This window comes from Hylobates moloch, unplaced genomic scaffold (assembly GCF_009828535.3).
Source record: "Hylobates moloch isolate HMO894 unplaced genomic scaffold, HMol_V3 SCAFFOLD_4, whole genome shotgun sequence".
Classification (NCBI taxonomy): domain Eukaryota; kingdom Metazoa; phylum Chordata; class Mammalia; order Primates; family Hylobatidae; genus Hylobates; species Hylobates moloch.
Window position 1 is genome coordinate 36,402,157 of NW_026652279.1, and position 17,132 is coordinate 36,419,288.

Here is a 17,132-nt window from a genome sequence, read left to right on the forward strand (position 1 = left end):
AGAGGTTCCTTGAAGCTGAAATTAATTGTTTAGTTTTTTTTTCCTTCCAAATCAGTCTTCCATGTGAGTAGTAAGATTTAAAGGAAGCATTATTTCTTTCCTCCTCGCTTCTGTGTAGTATCCCTAACCCCTGACTTTCCATTAATTATACACACATTTGGATTAGAAAGCAGTTGGCTTTTTGAGGAGTTAACAGGAAGAGACAGTTAATTATTCACATATTAGTGTGGCTTGATTACCTCAGTTTTCTTTCTTTACACTTGTCTGATCCTCCCTAAAAATAAGGAAATTAGAGGAGGGATATGGCATGTGTTAGCTTTTGAGCATGGGACCTTTTGTTGTATTTGGATTTTTGAATATGCAGTGAGGCACATGAGAGCTTTGACTGAGACCACTTAAGAGTTTAAGTGGGAAAGGTTAAAACCATAATGGCATAGAAGGGAGGTGCAAGGACAATAAAAACGTATTTTTTTTGTACTTTATCTTTCATTATTAAGTGTAGCTTTGTCCTATTCCGTTTTTCCATGGGCCTGGTAAAATTTCCTGGCCAGAGACAGGTTGAGGTATATGATAGAGGTATAACTCACTTTGTCTTTGAAACATATTTTAAAATAACACTAAGTCTTTGTTTTAAAATAAAGAAGAAAAACAAGACCTAGAGTCAATTCTGTTACTCATACCCTATTAGCCTGCCGTAACATTAAAGAAAGAAAAGATGTTGGTACATGAAAAAGGAATAATAAAAAGTCAAAATTAGTCTTCTTCATGAAGATCCTTTCTTATTTCATTTTCCAAATTCCAGTTAAGTTTCTTACCAGGAAAAAAAAATATATATATATATATGTGTATATGTATTTCTCTTTCTCTCTCTCTATAGATAGATAGATAGATAGATAGATAGATAGATAGATAGATAGATAGATAATAGATAGATAGATAGATAGATAGATAGATAGATAGATAGATAGATAAAAGATCTTACTATCTACATAGTTCTCCTTGATTTTTTTTCACTTAATATATCTTGGAGAACCAGCACATAAAGCTAACATCATTCCTTTTAATGGCTGCATGTGTTCCATTGTATGGTGGAGTCATAATTAATGTAACAATTCCCCTGTCTATGGATGCTTAAATTTGTTTCCAGTCTTTTCCCATTGAAGGGTTGTAGCAAACATCCTTATACTTAACTTCTTTGGTGAATGTCTATGAATAAACCCATAAGGTTGTATACTATGTATCCCTAGCAGTGAGATTGCTGGATCAAGAGTACATATGGTTTTCATTTTGATAGATATTTCCAAAGCTTATTTTAAAACTTTGTCTTATTTAAAACCTTGTGTCCATTGATATTGGAGTCTGTTTTGATGTCTTAGTACTTTCTGGTATTTTGGGGAAATTTCAGGGTATTTCAAAAACAGTTTCCAGGCCAGACAGTTTAACTCCAAATATATGCCTTAATTTGGGGCCGTAGGAATAAGGAACTTATGTAAAAAGGAAGAGAGATTTCTTTTTCTTTGCACGTGATTGGTTTTCAGGAAGATTTTTGAAGAGGTCATTTGTTTTTCATTTGGAGTATTTCCACTTTGTCTTCAGTTTACTACTTCTGTATCAAGGTGTGCTCTCTTCCTGTTCCAAGTCTCGCACTCTAGCACTTTATGCCTTTTTTCCAAAATATTATCTGTCCCCAGAATACTACTACTTCCTCAATACTTATTGTTTTGGCTTGATGCTAGGCATAAGATTAATTAAAAAAAAATCACATCAAGCTAAAAGTCTTCTGCACAGGAAAGGATACAGTCAACAAAGTGAAGAGACAACCCACAGAATGGGGGAAAATATTTGCAAACTACCCATCTGACAAGGGATTAATAACCAGAATATATAAGGAGCTCAAACAACTCTATAGGAAAAAAAAATCTAATAATTCAATCAAAAAATGGGTAAAAGATTTCAATAGACATTTCTCAAAAGAAGACATATAAATGGCAGACAGGCATATGAAAAGGTGCTCAACATCATTGATCATCAGAGAAATGGAGGTCAAAACTACAATGAGATGTCATCTCACTCCAGTTAAAATGGCTTATATCCAAAAGACAGGCAATTACCAATGCTGGTGAAGATGTGGAGAAAAGGGAACCCTTCTATGCTGTTGGTGGGAATGTAAATTAGTACAACCACTATGGAGAAAAGTTTGGTGGTTCCTCAAAAAACTAAAAATTGAGCTAGCATATAGTCTAGCATTCGCACTGCTGGGTATATTTCCCCCACAAAGGAAATCAGTATATTAAAAGATATTTGCACTCCTGTGTTTGTTGCAGCACTGTTTACAATAGCTAAGACTTGGAAGCCACTTAAGTGTCTGTGAACAGATGAGTGGATAAAGAAAATGTACATATACACAATGGAGTAGTATTCAGCCATAAAAAAGAATGAGATCCAGTCATTTGCAACAACATGGGTGAAACTGGAGATCATTATGTTAAATGAAATAAGCCAGGCACAGAAAGACAAATGCATGTTCTCACTTATTTGTGGGATCTAAAAATCAAAACAATTGAACTCACGGATATAGAGAGTAAAAGGGGATAGTTACTGGAGGCTGAGAAGGGGAAGGTGGGGATGGTTAATGGGCACACACAAAAAATAGAAAAAATGAATGAGACCTACTATTTGATAGCACAATAGGATGACTATAGTCAATAATGACTTGATTGTACATTTAAAAATAACTTAAAGAGTATAATTGGGTTGTTTGTAACTCAAAGGGTAAATTATTGAGGGGATAGATACCCCATTCTCCATGATTTGCTTATTTCACGTTGCATGCTTGTATCAAAATACCTCATGTACCCCATAAATGTGTATACTTAGGTATATATGTACTCCCTCCAATTTTTTTTTCTTTTTTTTTTTTTTTTGAGATGGAGTCCTGCTCTGTCGCCAGGCTGGAGTGCAGTGGCTCGATCTCGGCTCACCGCACCCTTCGCCTCCTGGGTTCAAATGATTCTCCTGCCTCAGCCTCCTGAGTAGCTGGGACTACAGGCATGCACCATCATGCCCAGCTAATTTTTTTGTATTTTTAGTAGAGACAGGGTTTCACCATGTTGGCCAGGATGGTCTCGATCTCCTGACCTCCTGATCTGCCCGCCTCGGCCTCCCAAAGTGTTGGGATTACAGACGTGAGCCACTGCATCCGGCCAATGTTTTATATATTTAAAACATAAAAATACAGTTATTTTATATATTTAATGATTGTTTCTAAGTTTTCTTTAGTGATTTGTCTGATAGTGTTCCTGTCAGTTTATTCTTTATTGAATTCATCTCTTATTTTTAAGGTATTTTAATATATTAAGGATATGGAGTTTTTGACTGATGTTACAAATACTTTTCACCAATTGATTTTTAAGGATTTCCAAATAAATGGACAGAATAATCAAATTTTAGCCTGAAGAGACTTGTTTCATTTAGTTTTAGTTTGTTTTCTAAGAAATGTGATAAATGAAATTTTTGAAGAGAGCAGCTATTTGGTGATGTATGTAACATCTTTGACCTTTATTTTTATTTGTTTATTTTTGAGACAGGGTCTTGTTCTGTCACCTAGGTGGAGTGCAGTAGTACAATCACAGCTCACTGCAGCTCCGACCTCCTGGGCTCAAGCCATCCTCCTGCCTCAGCCTCCCAAGTAGCTGGGACCACAGGTGCGTGCCACCATGCCCAGCTGATTATTGTGTTTTTATTTTGTAGAGATGGGGTTTTGCCTTGTTGCCCTAGCTGGTCTCAAACTCCTGGGCTCAAGCAATACGCTCGCCTCGGCCTCCTAGAGTGTTGGAATTACAGGCGTGAACTACCATACCCAGCAATCTTTGACCTTTAGATTTTAACTTTGCTACCTAAAGATTTTGAAAAGTGAAATCAGATGTTTTGTACAGATATACTGTATATATTCTAGGCTGATAATAACTGGTACCAGGGAAGAAAGATTAGCAAGTTATGAATTATACATTTGTGTATTTTGCTGTTTATAAGGTTTTTTTGAGCTGTTCATTTCAGTAAAGTTTTCTCTGTTAATGATAACCTTAGTAAAGGAGAGAGTATTTTGATTTCAGTAGCGTGTTGGAATTTAACTTAGGTATTTGACTGCTGAAAACTATGATCAAAGTTGGTCATTACTTATGTGATTAATTTGGGAAAGAAGTGACTAAACTGAAATATACTTAACATTTTCGTTATGGTATTGACTGCTGTAGTGATTTTCTGTGTCTACCTTTGTTTACATTTTTTATTTCATCAAGATAAATTCCAAAATGTAGAATTCTTTGTTCAAAGAATATGTATATTTTTATAGCTTTTGATGCATTTTATAGCATTTGATACCAAATGGCTTTTGAAAATAGTTGATCTAATACATATTTTTATTATCAGTAGATGAGTGTCTTTTTTTAATACTTCAACATTGGATGTATTTTTTAAGAGTCATTATCAGTTTGGTAGATGAAATATGATAGTGCTGTTTAATGGTAATTTCTTGGATTACTACTGAGACTCTTTTTTATATGTTTAATGACTATTTCTAAATTTTTAAAAATGATTTGCTTGATGATGTTCTGTCAGTTTATTCCTTATTGAATTCATCTCTTTTTATTTTTAACACATTTCAATATATTATTAATATATTAAAGAATATGGATCCCTTGACTGATGTTACAAATACTTTTCCCTAATTTGCTTTTATGTCAGGCTTATTTTTCAATAATAAAGTAGTTAGGATTTTATGCCTTTATATCAAAATGAAAATTTTTGTTTTATTCTATCAGTCTTTGGAAACCTATCTTGGTATTATAATTTTAAAATTGGAGGCAGTTCCAAAGTACATCAATAAAATTTTTGTATTTGAATGTTCAAATTCTTAATTTGAAAATTAAAAAAAAATGAAGTAGTCATATAAAACTAATTTACTATGTTTTGTTGCCAAACTTGGTCTTTCTAGGCAGTTATACTTAAGCATGAACATTGACGACAAACTGGAAGGATTGTTTCTTAAATGTGGCGGCATAGACGAAATGCAGTCTTCCAGGACAATGGTTGTAATGGGTGGAGTGTCTGGCCAGTCTACTGTGTCTGGAGAGCTACAGGATTCAGTACTTCAAGATCGAAGTATGCCTCACCAGGAGATCCTTGCTGCAGATGAAGTGTTACAAGAAAGTGAAATGAGACAACAGGATATGATATCACATGATGAACTCATGGTCCATGAGGAGACAGTGAAAAATGATGAAGAGCAGATGGAAACACATGAGAGACTTCCTCAAGGACTACAGTATGCACTTAATGTCCCTGTAAGTAATTCCTTTATAAGATATTAAACTTAGAAACTAATTTTTTGTTTAGTAATACTGCAAGTCATCAAAGAAATTTCAGAAAATGTTTCAGGGCTAAATAGTGTTCTTGAATAGATATACTAAAATATTGACATAAATCATATTTGAAAGGCAAAATTAAGTTCTTATTTTAGAAGCTTATTTCTTTCAGGATAACAATATTAGGATTATTTTGGTATTAAATTTTAAATGCTTAATTTTAAAAGATATTTTATTTAACTTCTAGGTTTCTCCTTAAAGAGTAAAACATTTGAATCTTCAACATAACTAGAAAAATATCACACATTCAAGGGTTTTTCCTTCAAATTCTGTAATTCTTGCCTTCTTAAATTTTTCTAATATGCTCCTATTCTCTGTTCTCTTTGCATCCTCCGCTTGCTTGATCTGTTTATCTTTTTAAAGTATGTCAGCCCTTTACTCTTTCCTGTCTACCCCAGACATCATTTAAGATGTTTCGTAAGCACCCATAGGTTTTTCCTTCTTCTATCTTTATTTTTACCCAATAATCAGTGAAACCACAACCATCATGTAAATTCTTGTCTCTTCTTTCTATGGTATCAAACCTAGGTTCCTTTCAGTTCATCTAACATGTACTTTTTCTTTTGCTTTAGGACTTTAATATATCCTGCTTGAGATATTACCCTCAGTCATACTTCATACCTGTTTTATAACCTCTAGATAGTGCTCCATCATCATCAGCCTGTCACTTCTCTTGACACTAGCTTGAGTCCCTGTGCTAAGGACTTGTGATTTACTTGTACGATGTTTCTCTGATGGATTGTAGACTCTATAAGGACAGGAGTTTTGTCTTACTTTTCACTGTAGTCCAGGTGTTGGCACATGGTGTGAATGAGTGGATAACTACTTGTAGTTGTGCTCTAATACATACGTTCACCAGCTTTACCTAGCCCATTGCAGTAACTTTTTCCTCTTTAGCCTGTTGATGTAATGGATTACATTAGTTGATTTTTGAATATGGAAGCAGCTTTCATACCTGGAATAAATCCTGCTTGTTTGTGGTATATAGTTCTTTTTAGAAGTGGTTGGATTTGATTTGATCATATTTTGAGGATTTTTACATTTGTGTTCATAAGAAATATTAGTCTATCGTTTTCTTGATGTCTTTGTCTGTTTTTGGTATTAGGGTAATGCTGGTCTCAGAATAAATGAGCAAGTATTCCCTCTGCTTATATCTTCTGGAAGAGATTGTAGAGAATTGATGTAATTTCTTCCTTAAATGTTTGGTAGAATTCACCAGTGAACTGCTTTGGGTCTGGTGCTTTCTGTTTTGGAAAGTTATTGTTGATTTGATTTCTCCTATAAATATAGGTCTCTTCAGATTATCTAATTCTTCTTGTGTGAGTTTTGACAGATTGTGTCTTCCAAGGAATTGGTCTATTTTGATAAAGTTGTCAAATTTGTGGGAACAAAATTCATAGTATTGTTTTATTATCCTTTTAATGTCCAGGGGTTTATAGTGATGTCCTCTCTTTCATTTCTGGTATTAGTAATTTGTGTTTTCTCTTTTTTTTCTTTTTTTCTTAAGACAGTAATTTAAAAAAAAATTTCTGTCTTAACAATTCCCTTTTTTTTGGTGTAATATTTACTAAGTTAAATTACATAGGGTTTTTTTGGGTCTGTAATTGATGTACATTTGATTTTAAAAAGACATTGTCTTATATCAGGACAAAGCAGATTTACATACAACTATCAGCAGAAAAACAGAGTTTCTGTGTGATCTGAACAGAGGTACTCTTTTCCTTGATCATAAGAAAATGCAGTATTTTTAGAAGGTAAACCTATTAAGATTATAGAAGTTTTACCAAAATGCTTTAAGCAAAAACTCTTTAAGAAAAAGGTATGAGTTCTCATTTTCTATTCTTGGCATAAATTTTAATTCTTTCTAGTAGAACCTAACGCTTCTGAATGCCTTTCAGCATCATCCAAAGCTTGAACTTCTATATCTGGATTAAAAATTCATTCACAAATGAGCTGTGCAATATGATCACTTTTTCTGACTTTAAACTTTTCTTTGCCAAAATTAAACAGTACAGCACCAACATTTCCTTAGTAATCTTCTTCTATGACACCAGCTCCTACATCAATAAAGTGTTTTGCAGCCAAGCCAAACTATGGAGCCACTCTTCTATAACACCCAGAAGGAAGAGCTATCTGAATGTCCATTTTCACTAGAGCTTTCTCCATAGGTGGTATTGTATCATCATAGGCACCGTTGAGGTCATAGCCTGTGTCCTGTGTGGATCCCTGAGTCAGGGTTGTGGCCTGCTCAGAGAGTGGGGCAAAATGGAGCTGCATGCTGCCCTCCTCTGCAAACCAGCCTGTTTGCTGGGGGTAATGGTGGGTGTCTTTTCAGAGCAGGGCATGGCAGAGTGAGAATGCGAGCAGAAGAGAGAGCAACAATTTTTAAGTGTCCATTTTAGTAGTGCAAACTGTATTGACATTGTTGTACAACAGATCTCTAGAACTTTTTCATCTTGCAAAACTAAAACTGAAACTCATGTTCAAACATCTCTGCATTTCCCCCTGCTCAGTGGTAGAGGCTTGCTTATTTTATTGATATTTTCAAAGAAACAGCTTTCAGTTTTCTTGATTTTTTTTTTACTCTATTTCCTATTTTCAGTTTCATTTATTTCTGCTCTAATTTTTATTATTTTTTTCTGCTTGTTTCGGATTTAATTTGCTCTTCTTTTTCTACTTTCCTAAAGTGGAAGCGTATTCATTTTAGATTTTTTGTTTCTAATATATGCATTCATACTATAAATTTTCCTCTAAGCACTGCTTTAGCTACACTGCATAGATTTTGATAGTTGTGTTTTTATTTTCACTTAGTTCAATATATTTTAAAATTTCTGTATAAGATTTCTTCTTTGGACTGGGTGTGGTGGCTCACGCCTATAATCTCAGCACTTTGGGAGGCTAAAGTGGGCGGATTACTTGAGCTCAGGAGTTTGAGACTAGACTGGGCAACATGACAAAGCCCCATCTCTACTAAAAATACAAAAATTAACCGGGCATGATGGCATGCACCTGCAATCCCAGTTATGTGGGAGGCTGAGGCATGAGAATCACTTGAACTCCGGAGGCAGAGGTTGCAGTGAGTCAAGATTGCGCCACTGCACTCCAGCCTGGGTGACAGAGTGAAACTCTGTCTTAAAAAAAAAAAAATTCTTTGAACCATTATTGTTTAGAAGTGTGTTGTTTAATATCCAAGTATTTTGAGATATTTTCTAGCTACCATTCTGTTATTAGTTCTAGTTTATTTCTGTTGTGGTCCTAGAGCAGACACCATATGATTGCTGTTCTCTTAAGTTTGTTAGATTGTATTTTATGGCCCAGAATGTTGTCCACCTTGGTGAAATGTTATGTGGGAGCTTGAAAAGAATGTGCATTCTGTTTTTGTTAGATGAGGCAGTCTGTAGATTGCAATAGACTGACATTTTTATTGGACTGACAGTAGCTGAGCCTTCTCCAGTGTATCTTTCAGATAGTTTCTACAGTGATCTTTCCAAATGAGATGTATACATGTCATTCCCTTACTGAAACTTCTCCAGTGGTTCCTCATTACTAAACAGTAAAATGTACTTTTTTGCATGGGCAGAAATAGCCATCATAATCCCGTCCGTTATCCAACTTTTTTTTAAACTGTAGTTCAGCCCCTTTCCCCACCATTTTATGCTTTAAGCATATCAAATTAATTTAGTTGCCTAGGTCCACTATGGTTTTTTTCTGTTACTTTTGTTCATGTCATATATGCCTATAATATTATTTATTTGGCAATTTACTGTTATTCACGTTTCACCTTAAAAGATGTCTCTTTCTTGTGATTTCATTGTGGTAACTATAATAACTCTGCATTTCTTTGCTTGCAAGACTGTCTTGTCATTATATTTTAAGGTATTTTTTTCTGTATCCTGCCTTTAAATTTTGTGTTCTCAATACCTGGGTTATAGTAGGCAATCAGATTTTTTTTTGAGTGAAAATATACATTCTGTTTTTAATTGAGGAAAAGTTTAAAGTGAAATGTTCAGATTCTGAGTTCGTTGTTCAGAGTTTTGACAACTGCATAAACTTGTATAATCCATAATCCATCAAGATACCGAATGTTTTTGTCATCCTGGGAAGTTTTTTTTGTAATTCTTCCCAGTCAATTCCTCCGCAACAGTTGTTCTGATATTTTTTCTTCATAGATTGTCATTGTCCTTGAGAACCTCATGTAAATGGAGTTATATGTAACTCTTGTGTCTGGCTGCTTTTGCACAACATGTTTTGGGATTCATCCATGTTGGTTGAATGTATCATTCTTTTTCCCTATTGATTAATGTTTAGTCATTTTAATTAATATCTTAAAATTTGTTTATTCATTCTCCTTTTTGTGGTTGTGTTGTCTCTTACTTTCAATTACTATGAATAAAGTGGTTAAGAAAATTGTTGTACAAGTCTTTTTTCATTTCTCTTGATATGTGTTTGTGTAAGTCTTATTTCTTGTGGGTTTTCATTGATGGACCTAGTGTCCGTCTTTAAATCAGTGTCACACTGTTTTGATTGCTGTATCTTTTATAGTAAATCTCGAAATCAAATTGTGTAAGTCCTCCAATTTTGTTGTTCTTTTGTAATACTGTAGTGACTATGTTAGGTCCTTTGCATTTTCATATAAAGTATGGAATCCACCTTTTAGTTTTTTTTTTTTTTTTTTTTTGAAAAGCCAACTGATTCTGATTGAGATTGCATTGATTCTGTATATTGACTTGATACAAACCAACATCTAAACAATAATGGCTCCCAGTCCATGAACATAGTACACCTTTACTTTTATTTAGGTTTTCTTTATTTCAGCATTGTTCTGTAGTTTTCAGTGTAAAGTTATTGGGCACATTTTGTTAATTTTATCCTTAAGTATTTCATGGTTTTGGTTGGATTCTATTGTAAATGGTATGTTTTAAAATGTCAAATTCTAATTGTTACTTTCTAGAATATAGAAATGCAGTTGATTCTTTTTATATTGACTGTGTATTCTGTGACTTTGTTATCTTTACTGATTAGTTATAGTAGTTATGTTGTAGATTCCTTAGATTTCTTCACTGTTGTATTGTCCATATGTTTTACTTACTTTCCAATCTGTATCTCTTTTATTTCTTTTTCTTATTGCACTATCTGGGGCCTACAAAACAATGATGAATAGAAGCGATGCAAGTAGACATGTTTGCTTTGTTCCAGATCTTAAGGGGACTGCATTTACTCTTTCATCATTAAGAATTATGTTGGGGCGGCCGGGTGCAGTGGCTCAAGCCTGTAGTCCCAGCACTTTGGGAGGCCAAGGTGGGCGGATCACGAGGTCAGGAGTTAGAGACCATCCTGGCCAACATAGTGAAACCCTGTCTCTACTAAAAATACAAAAAAATTAGTAGGGCGTGGTGGCGAGCGCCTGTAGTCCCAGCTACTCAGGAGGCTGAGGCAGGAGAATGGCGTGAACCTGGGAGGCGGAGCTTGCAGTGAGCCGAGATAGTGCCACTGCACTCCAGCCTGGGGGACAGAGCCAGACAAAAAAAAAGAATTATGTTGGGGGTGATCATGGCTATTCCTGTAATCTCCGACTTTAGGGGGCCAGGAGGCAAATTCAAGACCAGCCTGTGCAACATGGGGAAACCCCATCTCTGCCAAAAAAAAAAAAAAAAAATTATCTGGGCATGGTGGTGTGCACCTGTAGTCTCAGCTACTTGGGAGGCTGAATTGGGAGGATCACCTGAGTCCAGGAGGCGGAGGTTGCAGTGAGCCAAGATCACACCATTGTACCCCATCCTGAGTGACAGAGTGAGACCGTTTCAAAAAAAGAATTAGGTGTAGGTTTTTCATAGATTACTTTTATTAGGTTGAAGTGTTCTTCCTAGTTTGCTGAGACTTTGTTTAAAAATCGTGAGTGGTTTGGGAGGCCGAGGTGGGCGGATCACGAGGTCAGGAGATCGAGACAATCCTGGCTAACAAGGTGAAACCCTGTCTCAACTAAAAAAAATACAAAAAATTAGCCGGGCATGGTAGCAAGCACCTGTAGTCCCAGCTACTCGGGAGGCTGAGGCAGGAGAATGGTGTGAACGCGGGAGGTGGAGCTTGCAGTGAGCTGAGATCACACCAGTGCACTCCAGCCTGGGCAACAGAGCGAGACTCCGTCTCAAAAAAAACAAAAAAACCCAAAAAACACGTGAATGGATATTTAACTTCATCAAGTACTTCTTCTGCATCGATTGAAATGATCATATGAATATCCTGTCATTATTCTCTTAATATGGTGAATTGTGCTGATTTTCAAATATTAAATAGCTCTTGGTGTTCCTGGGATAAATCACACGTGGTCATGATGTGTCATCCTTTTTTCTTGTTGAATTCAGTTTACTAATTTAAACATTTGTATGTTTATGAGAGATATTAGTGCATGGTTTTCTTTTTTTTTTTGGAATAGCTATGTCATTTTTAGGTATAATGGCCTCATTGTAAATGGGTTAGGAAGTGTTTCCTTCTCTGTTTTCTGAAAGAGTTTGTGTAAGATTGATATTTTTATCATACATATTTGATAGGCTTTACCAGTAAAGCTAATCTAGAGTTGAGTTTTCTTTGTGGGAAGGGTTTTTGTTGTTCTTTGGAGACAAGGTCTTGCTCTGTTGCCCAGGCTGGAGTGCAGAGTGCAGGGGCACAGTCACAGCTCACTGTAATCTCAACCTCTTGAGCTTAAATGATCCTGCCACCTCAGCTTCCCAAGTAGTTGGGACTACACACACACGTCATCACACCAGGCTAATTAAAATTTTTTTTGTAGAGACAGGGTCTCACTATGTTGTCCAGACTTGTCTCGAACTCCTGGGCTCAAGTGGCCTCCCACCTCAGCCTGTGGGAAGGTTTTAAATTACAAATTTTATTTAAAAAACATAAGTAGGCTGTTCATACTAAACATTTTTTCTTGAATAAGTTTTGGTAAATTGTATTTTCTTAATTGTTTAATTGATCAAAGTTCTATTAATATTTTCCTTTGTTGTTTTAAGGATCAATGGTGATTTCTTTTTTCTCATTCCTGATACTGGTATAATAATTTTTCTTTTCTTAATTAGACTGGGTTGAGATTTACTAGTTTTCGTTGTCTCTTCAAATAGTGAAGTTTCGGTTTTATCGATTTTCACTATTCACTTTAACCTTGTTCATTTTTACTTTTTATTATTTCTTTCTACTACTTTGGTTTTCATTTGCTCTTGTTATCTTAGCTTTTTAAAGTAGAAAGTTTGGTGACTGATTTTAGATATTCATTTTTGACCTAAACATGTGAAGCTCTAAACTTTTTTTCTCAGCATGGCTTTTATTTTTTCATTTTAATTCAATTAAAGATACTTCTAACTTCCTTTGTTATTTCTTTTTGATTCGTGAGTTAATTAGAAGTGTTTTGCTTAATTTCTGAATATTTTGAAATTTTCCAGATATCTTTTCATCATTGATATCTAATGAGTGTGGTTAGAAAATGTATGCTGTATGACTTCTGCCCTTTTAAATTTATTGAGACTTGTTTCAGTGCTTGGCATATGATCTATTTGGTGAGTGTTCTATGTGTACTTGAAAAGAATGTGTATGCTGGCTATGGTTGGTTGGGTTATTTTATAAATGTCAGTTAGGTCAAGTTGTTTAGTTGTATTCACTTTTTCTTTTTTTCTTTTTTTTTTTTTTTGCCCATGCTGGTGTGCAGTGGTGTGATCATGGCTTAATGTAGCCTTCACCTCCTGAGCTCAAGTAATGCTCACAACTCAGTCTCCTGAGCTACCTGGTCTATGGGCACACACCGCCATGCCAGGCTAATTTTAAAATTTTTTTGTAGAGACAGAGTCTCACTATGTTGCCCAGGCTAGTCTCACACTCCTGGGTTCAAGTGATCCTCCTGCTTTCACCTCCCAAAGTACTGAAATTACAGGTGTGAGCCACAACGCCCAGCCAATAATTGTATTCTTTACCTCTTTTATGTACTCACTGAACTACATGTTCTGTTAGTTACTGGGAGAGAACTGCTGAAGTCCAACAGTTTGTTAGACAAAAGACTCAGTTCAAAATTACATGTTGCATTTAATTGTCATGTTCTTCAGTTTTTGTTAGTCTGGGTTAATTCATCACTTTTGGAATTTATATTTTACATTTATTTAGTAGAATGTCCCTCAGGCCTTACCTGATTTTTTTTCCTCCTTAGAATATTTAAGTTAAGCATCTTTGGCAGGAATATTGTAGGAATAATGCTGTGTTTTCTCGCCATTGCATTCTGACAGGCAGCACCTGAGTTTTATTTGCTGTCATTCAGATGATAGTTCACTTTGATCAATTGATACCTTGCAGGCTTTGCTACTATAAAGTTATTCCTTATCACACTTTATTTATCAATATGGAATTCCATATTATCAATATTCCATTTATCAATATGAAATTTATAGATATTCCATATTTATCAATATGGAATTAGGGTTTTTAAAAATTTGCTGGGTTAAAATCTATTACTGTGATTATTTTAATACTCAGTTTAAGCTTTAGCTAACAGAAGCCTTTTCAAGCTGGTTTTATGTTCTTGGACATATCTCGTCAGTCGTTGAGTACTTCTTTGGTTTTTGGCACATTATGTTCTAGACTTATCTTGTCCTTTTTCTGCTTCAGTTCTGGAGTCAGCCATTTCTCCAAGGACCCCCTAGTTCATTTTAGTGGAGAATGGTATTTAGAAGCCAAGGTCTGGGTGCTGAACATGCTGCTCCTTGCAGTTGGGGTGTAGCTGCTCCCAGGCCTCTCAATGGACAGAGCTAGAGAATGTATGTATGTATATAATTATATACATTTACATATAGTGCACATATTCCTTTCTATAGTTTCCATATCTGTCAACATTGAAAACCATTAAGTTCCAACTGCTACCTCCCATTACAGTCCAGCAGAGTACATTAGACGATGAGAAACCTGGCTTGTTACCTCAGCATATTTACTTATTTTCTTATTATCCTAACCCCCAATGCAGATGCTCCTAGGCTTCTAAGCCTCACAGGAGTACTTGCTACCCCTGCCCTGCGTGGATACCTTTCTCCTCCTACATGTGCTTTGACAACTTGAACTAGACCTTAGCACCAAGCAGACCCCCTCCTTACGGCACTCTTACTTAGATACACTGCACTGGTCCACACCCACTCCTTGATACTTTCTTCACCCCACTTAGCTTTTGACATGGTGGTCCAGGCTGCCCTTTTCCCACAGTCTAGACTCTTCCTTATGCTGCTTGGGCTCCAACACCTCATGCTGAGCTGCCCTTCTATATGGAGAACCACCTCACCCTGCTTGGGCTTTGACATCTTATATTGGGCCATCCTCCCATGTAGAAGCCCTCTTCTTTCTGTCTGGTATCTGACACCTTGTTTGGCCCCAGCTTATGGCATTAGACCTGACTGGTTCCTGGAGGATAAGAGGATAGGCAAGAGCAGGAAGGGGAAAGGGACAAAAATCTATCCTTTTTCTTAAACATTTTTTTATTTTAAAATTATATAGATTTATGGAAGGTGGCAAAAATGGTACAGAGAAGACCCCTTGCATCCCTCATCCAATTTCTCCCAGTTGTTACATTTTATATAAATATACTGCAATGTCAAAATCAAGAAATTCACATTGCTACAGTGTATCCCATATTGAGTACTTTATGCAGCAACCCCTAACCGTTTTTGGCACCAGGGACCAGTTTTGTGGAAGACAGTTTTTCCACAAATGGGTGGGAGTGGAGATGGTTTCAGGATGATTCAAGAGCATTACATGTATTGTGCACTTTATTTCTATTATTATTATATTATGATATATAATGAAGTAATTATACAACTCACCATAATGTAGAGTCAGTAGGAGCCCTGGGCTTGTTTTCCTGCAACTAGACCGTCCCATATGGGAATGATGGGAGACAGTAACAGATCATCATTAGGCATTAGGTTCTCATAAGGAGCAGGCAACCTAGATCCCTTGCATGTGCAGTTCACAATAGGGTTTGAGCTCCTATGAGAATGTAATGCTGCCGGTGACCTAACAGGAGGCAGAGCTCAGGCATTAATGCAAGCAGTGGGGACAGTGTGTAAATACAGAGGAAGCTTTGCTTGTTCACTGGCCACTCACCTCCTCCTGTGCAGCCGGGTTCCTAACAGGTCACAGCCTGGTACTGGTCCATGGCCTGGGAGTTGGGAACCCTTGCAGCATGTGTAGATTTGTGTAACCACCAAAGCAATCAAGATACAGAACTAAGCCAGGATAACAAAGATCTCTCTGGTGCTACCCCCTATAGTCACACCTCTTCTCTTCCTTCCATCATTCCTAACCCCTGAATACCCTTAATCTGTTGTTTATTTCTAGAACTTTGTCATTTTTGAGAATGCTGTATCGATGGAATCCTACAGGATGTGACCTTTTGGAATTGACTATTTTTTCACTCAACATAATGCTCTTGAGAGTCGTCCAGGTTGTTGCGTGTATCAGTAATTTGTTACTGTTTGTTTTGTAGTAGTGTTGCATAGCATCAATGTACCACAGTTTACCATTCACTTATTGAGGGACATTTTAGTTGTCCGCAGGTTTTGGTTATTAAAAATAAAGCTGCTGTTAACATTTGTGTGCAGGTTTTTCTGTGAATATAGATATTCATATATCGAGAATAAATACCCTACCATACCCCTATCACCCAGATATAGTCACTCATAACATTTTAGTGTATGTGCTTTATGCTTTTTTGATAAGCATGCCATACATAAGATCATATTGCTTTTTATGTAGTCTTTTCACTTAACAGTATATTTTGAACTTTTCTCAATTTTGTATTCTTCTGAAACAACTTCAATGTCTGCTTGATAATTCCATTTTTCTGGTAACCCATAATTCAGTCCTTTTATTCCTAATAGATAATGATAAATTTGAGTCCATTCTGAAAATGAATCAATGAAAAGCTGTATTATGCCATATACCAGATGCGCAGAATTTGCAAAGTGTTTGCGTAACATTGGTTTATAGTAGAACATAAGAGACGTGAGAAATTCTATCCCTTACTTCTTACTTATGGGTTCCTGTTGATAAGGCAGGGAGGTAAAGGGCAGATCTGGGTTTCATTAATGTACTTTCTTTTTTTTCTCTCTCTCTCTTTTTTTTTTTTTGAGACAGGGTCTTGTTCTGTCACCCAGGCTGGAGTGCAGTGGCATGATCATGGTTCATGGCAGACTTGATCTCTTTGGGTCAAGTGATCCTCTCACTGTTGCTTCCAAAGTTGCTGGCACCACAGTTGTGTGCCACCTTGTCTGGCTAATGTTTACAATTTTTTTCAGAGATGGGATCTCAGTATGTTGTCCAGACTGCTCTTGCACTCCTGGGCTCAAGCGATCCTCCCACCTTGGCCTCCCAAAGTGCTGGGATTACTCGTGTGAGCCACCACAACTGGCCATGAATGTACTTTTTTTTTTTTTTTTGAGACGGAGTCTTGCTCTGTCACCCAGCCTGGAGTGCAGTGGCGTGGTCTTGGCTCAGTGCAACCTCCACCTCCTGGGTTCAAGCATTTCTCCCTGCCTCAGCCTTCCAAGTAACTGGGATTACAGATGCCCGCCACCATGCCTGGCTAATTTTTCTATTTTTAATAGAGACAGTGTTTCACCATGTTGGCCAGGCTGGTCTTGAACTCCTGACCTCAGGTGATCCGCCCACCTCGGCCTCCCAGAG

The 17,132-nt window shown here is 36.4% G+C and overlaps 1 protein-coding gene and 1 pseudogene across 8 annotated transcripts in view; one reads left to right on the forward strand and one right to left on the reverse strand.

The window, feature by feature from the left end:
- Positions 1–17,132, forward strand: part of ZNF148 (zinc finger protein 148) — a 149,912-nt gene that overhangs the window by 56,793 nt on the left and 75,987 nt on the right. For 7 of the 8 annotated variants that reach the window (XM_032149945.1, XM_032149939.2, XM_058437399.1 and 4 more), the window contains one exon: positions 4,994–5,342. In XM_032149945.1, the coding sequence (XP_032005836.1) occupies positions 5,010–5,342 (333 nt within the window). In that variant the 5' untranslated portion in view covers positions 4,994–5,009. Of the gene's footprint in view, positions 1–3,587; positions 3,705–4,993; positions 5,343–17,132 lie in introns of all 8 variants that reach the window. The other variant, XM_032149946.2, reaches the window with a different exon arrangement.
- Positions 7,278–7,768, reverse strand: LOC116466836 (deoxyuridine 5'-triphosphate nucleotidohydrolase, mitochondrial-like; annotated as a pseudogene).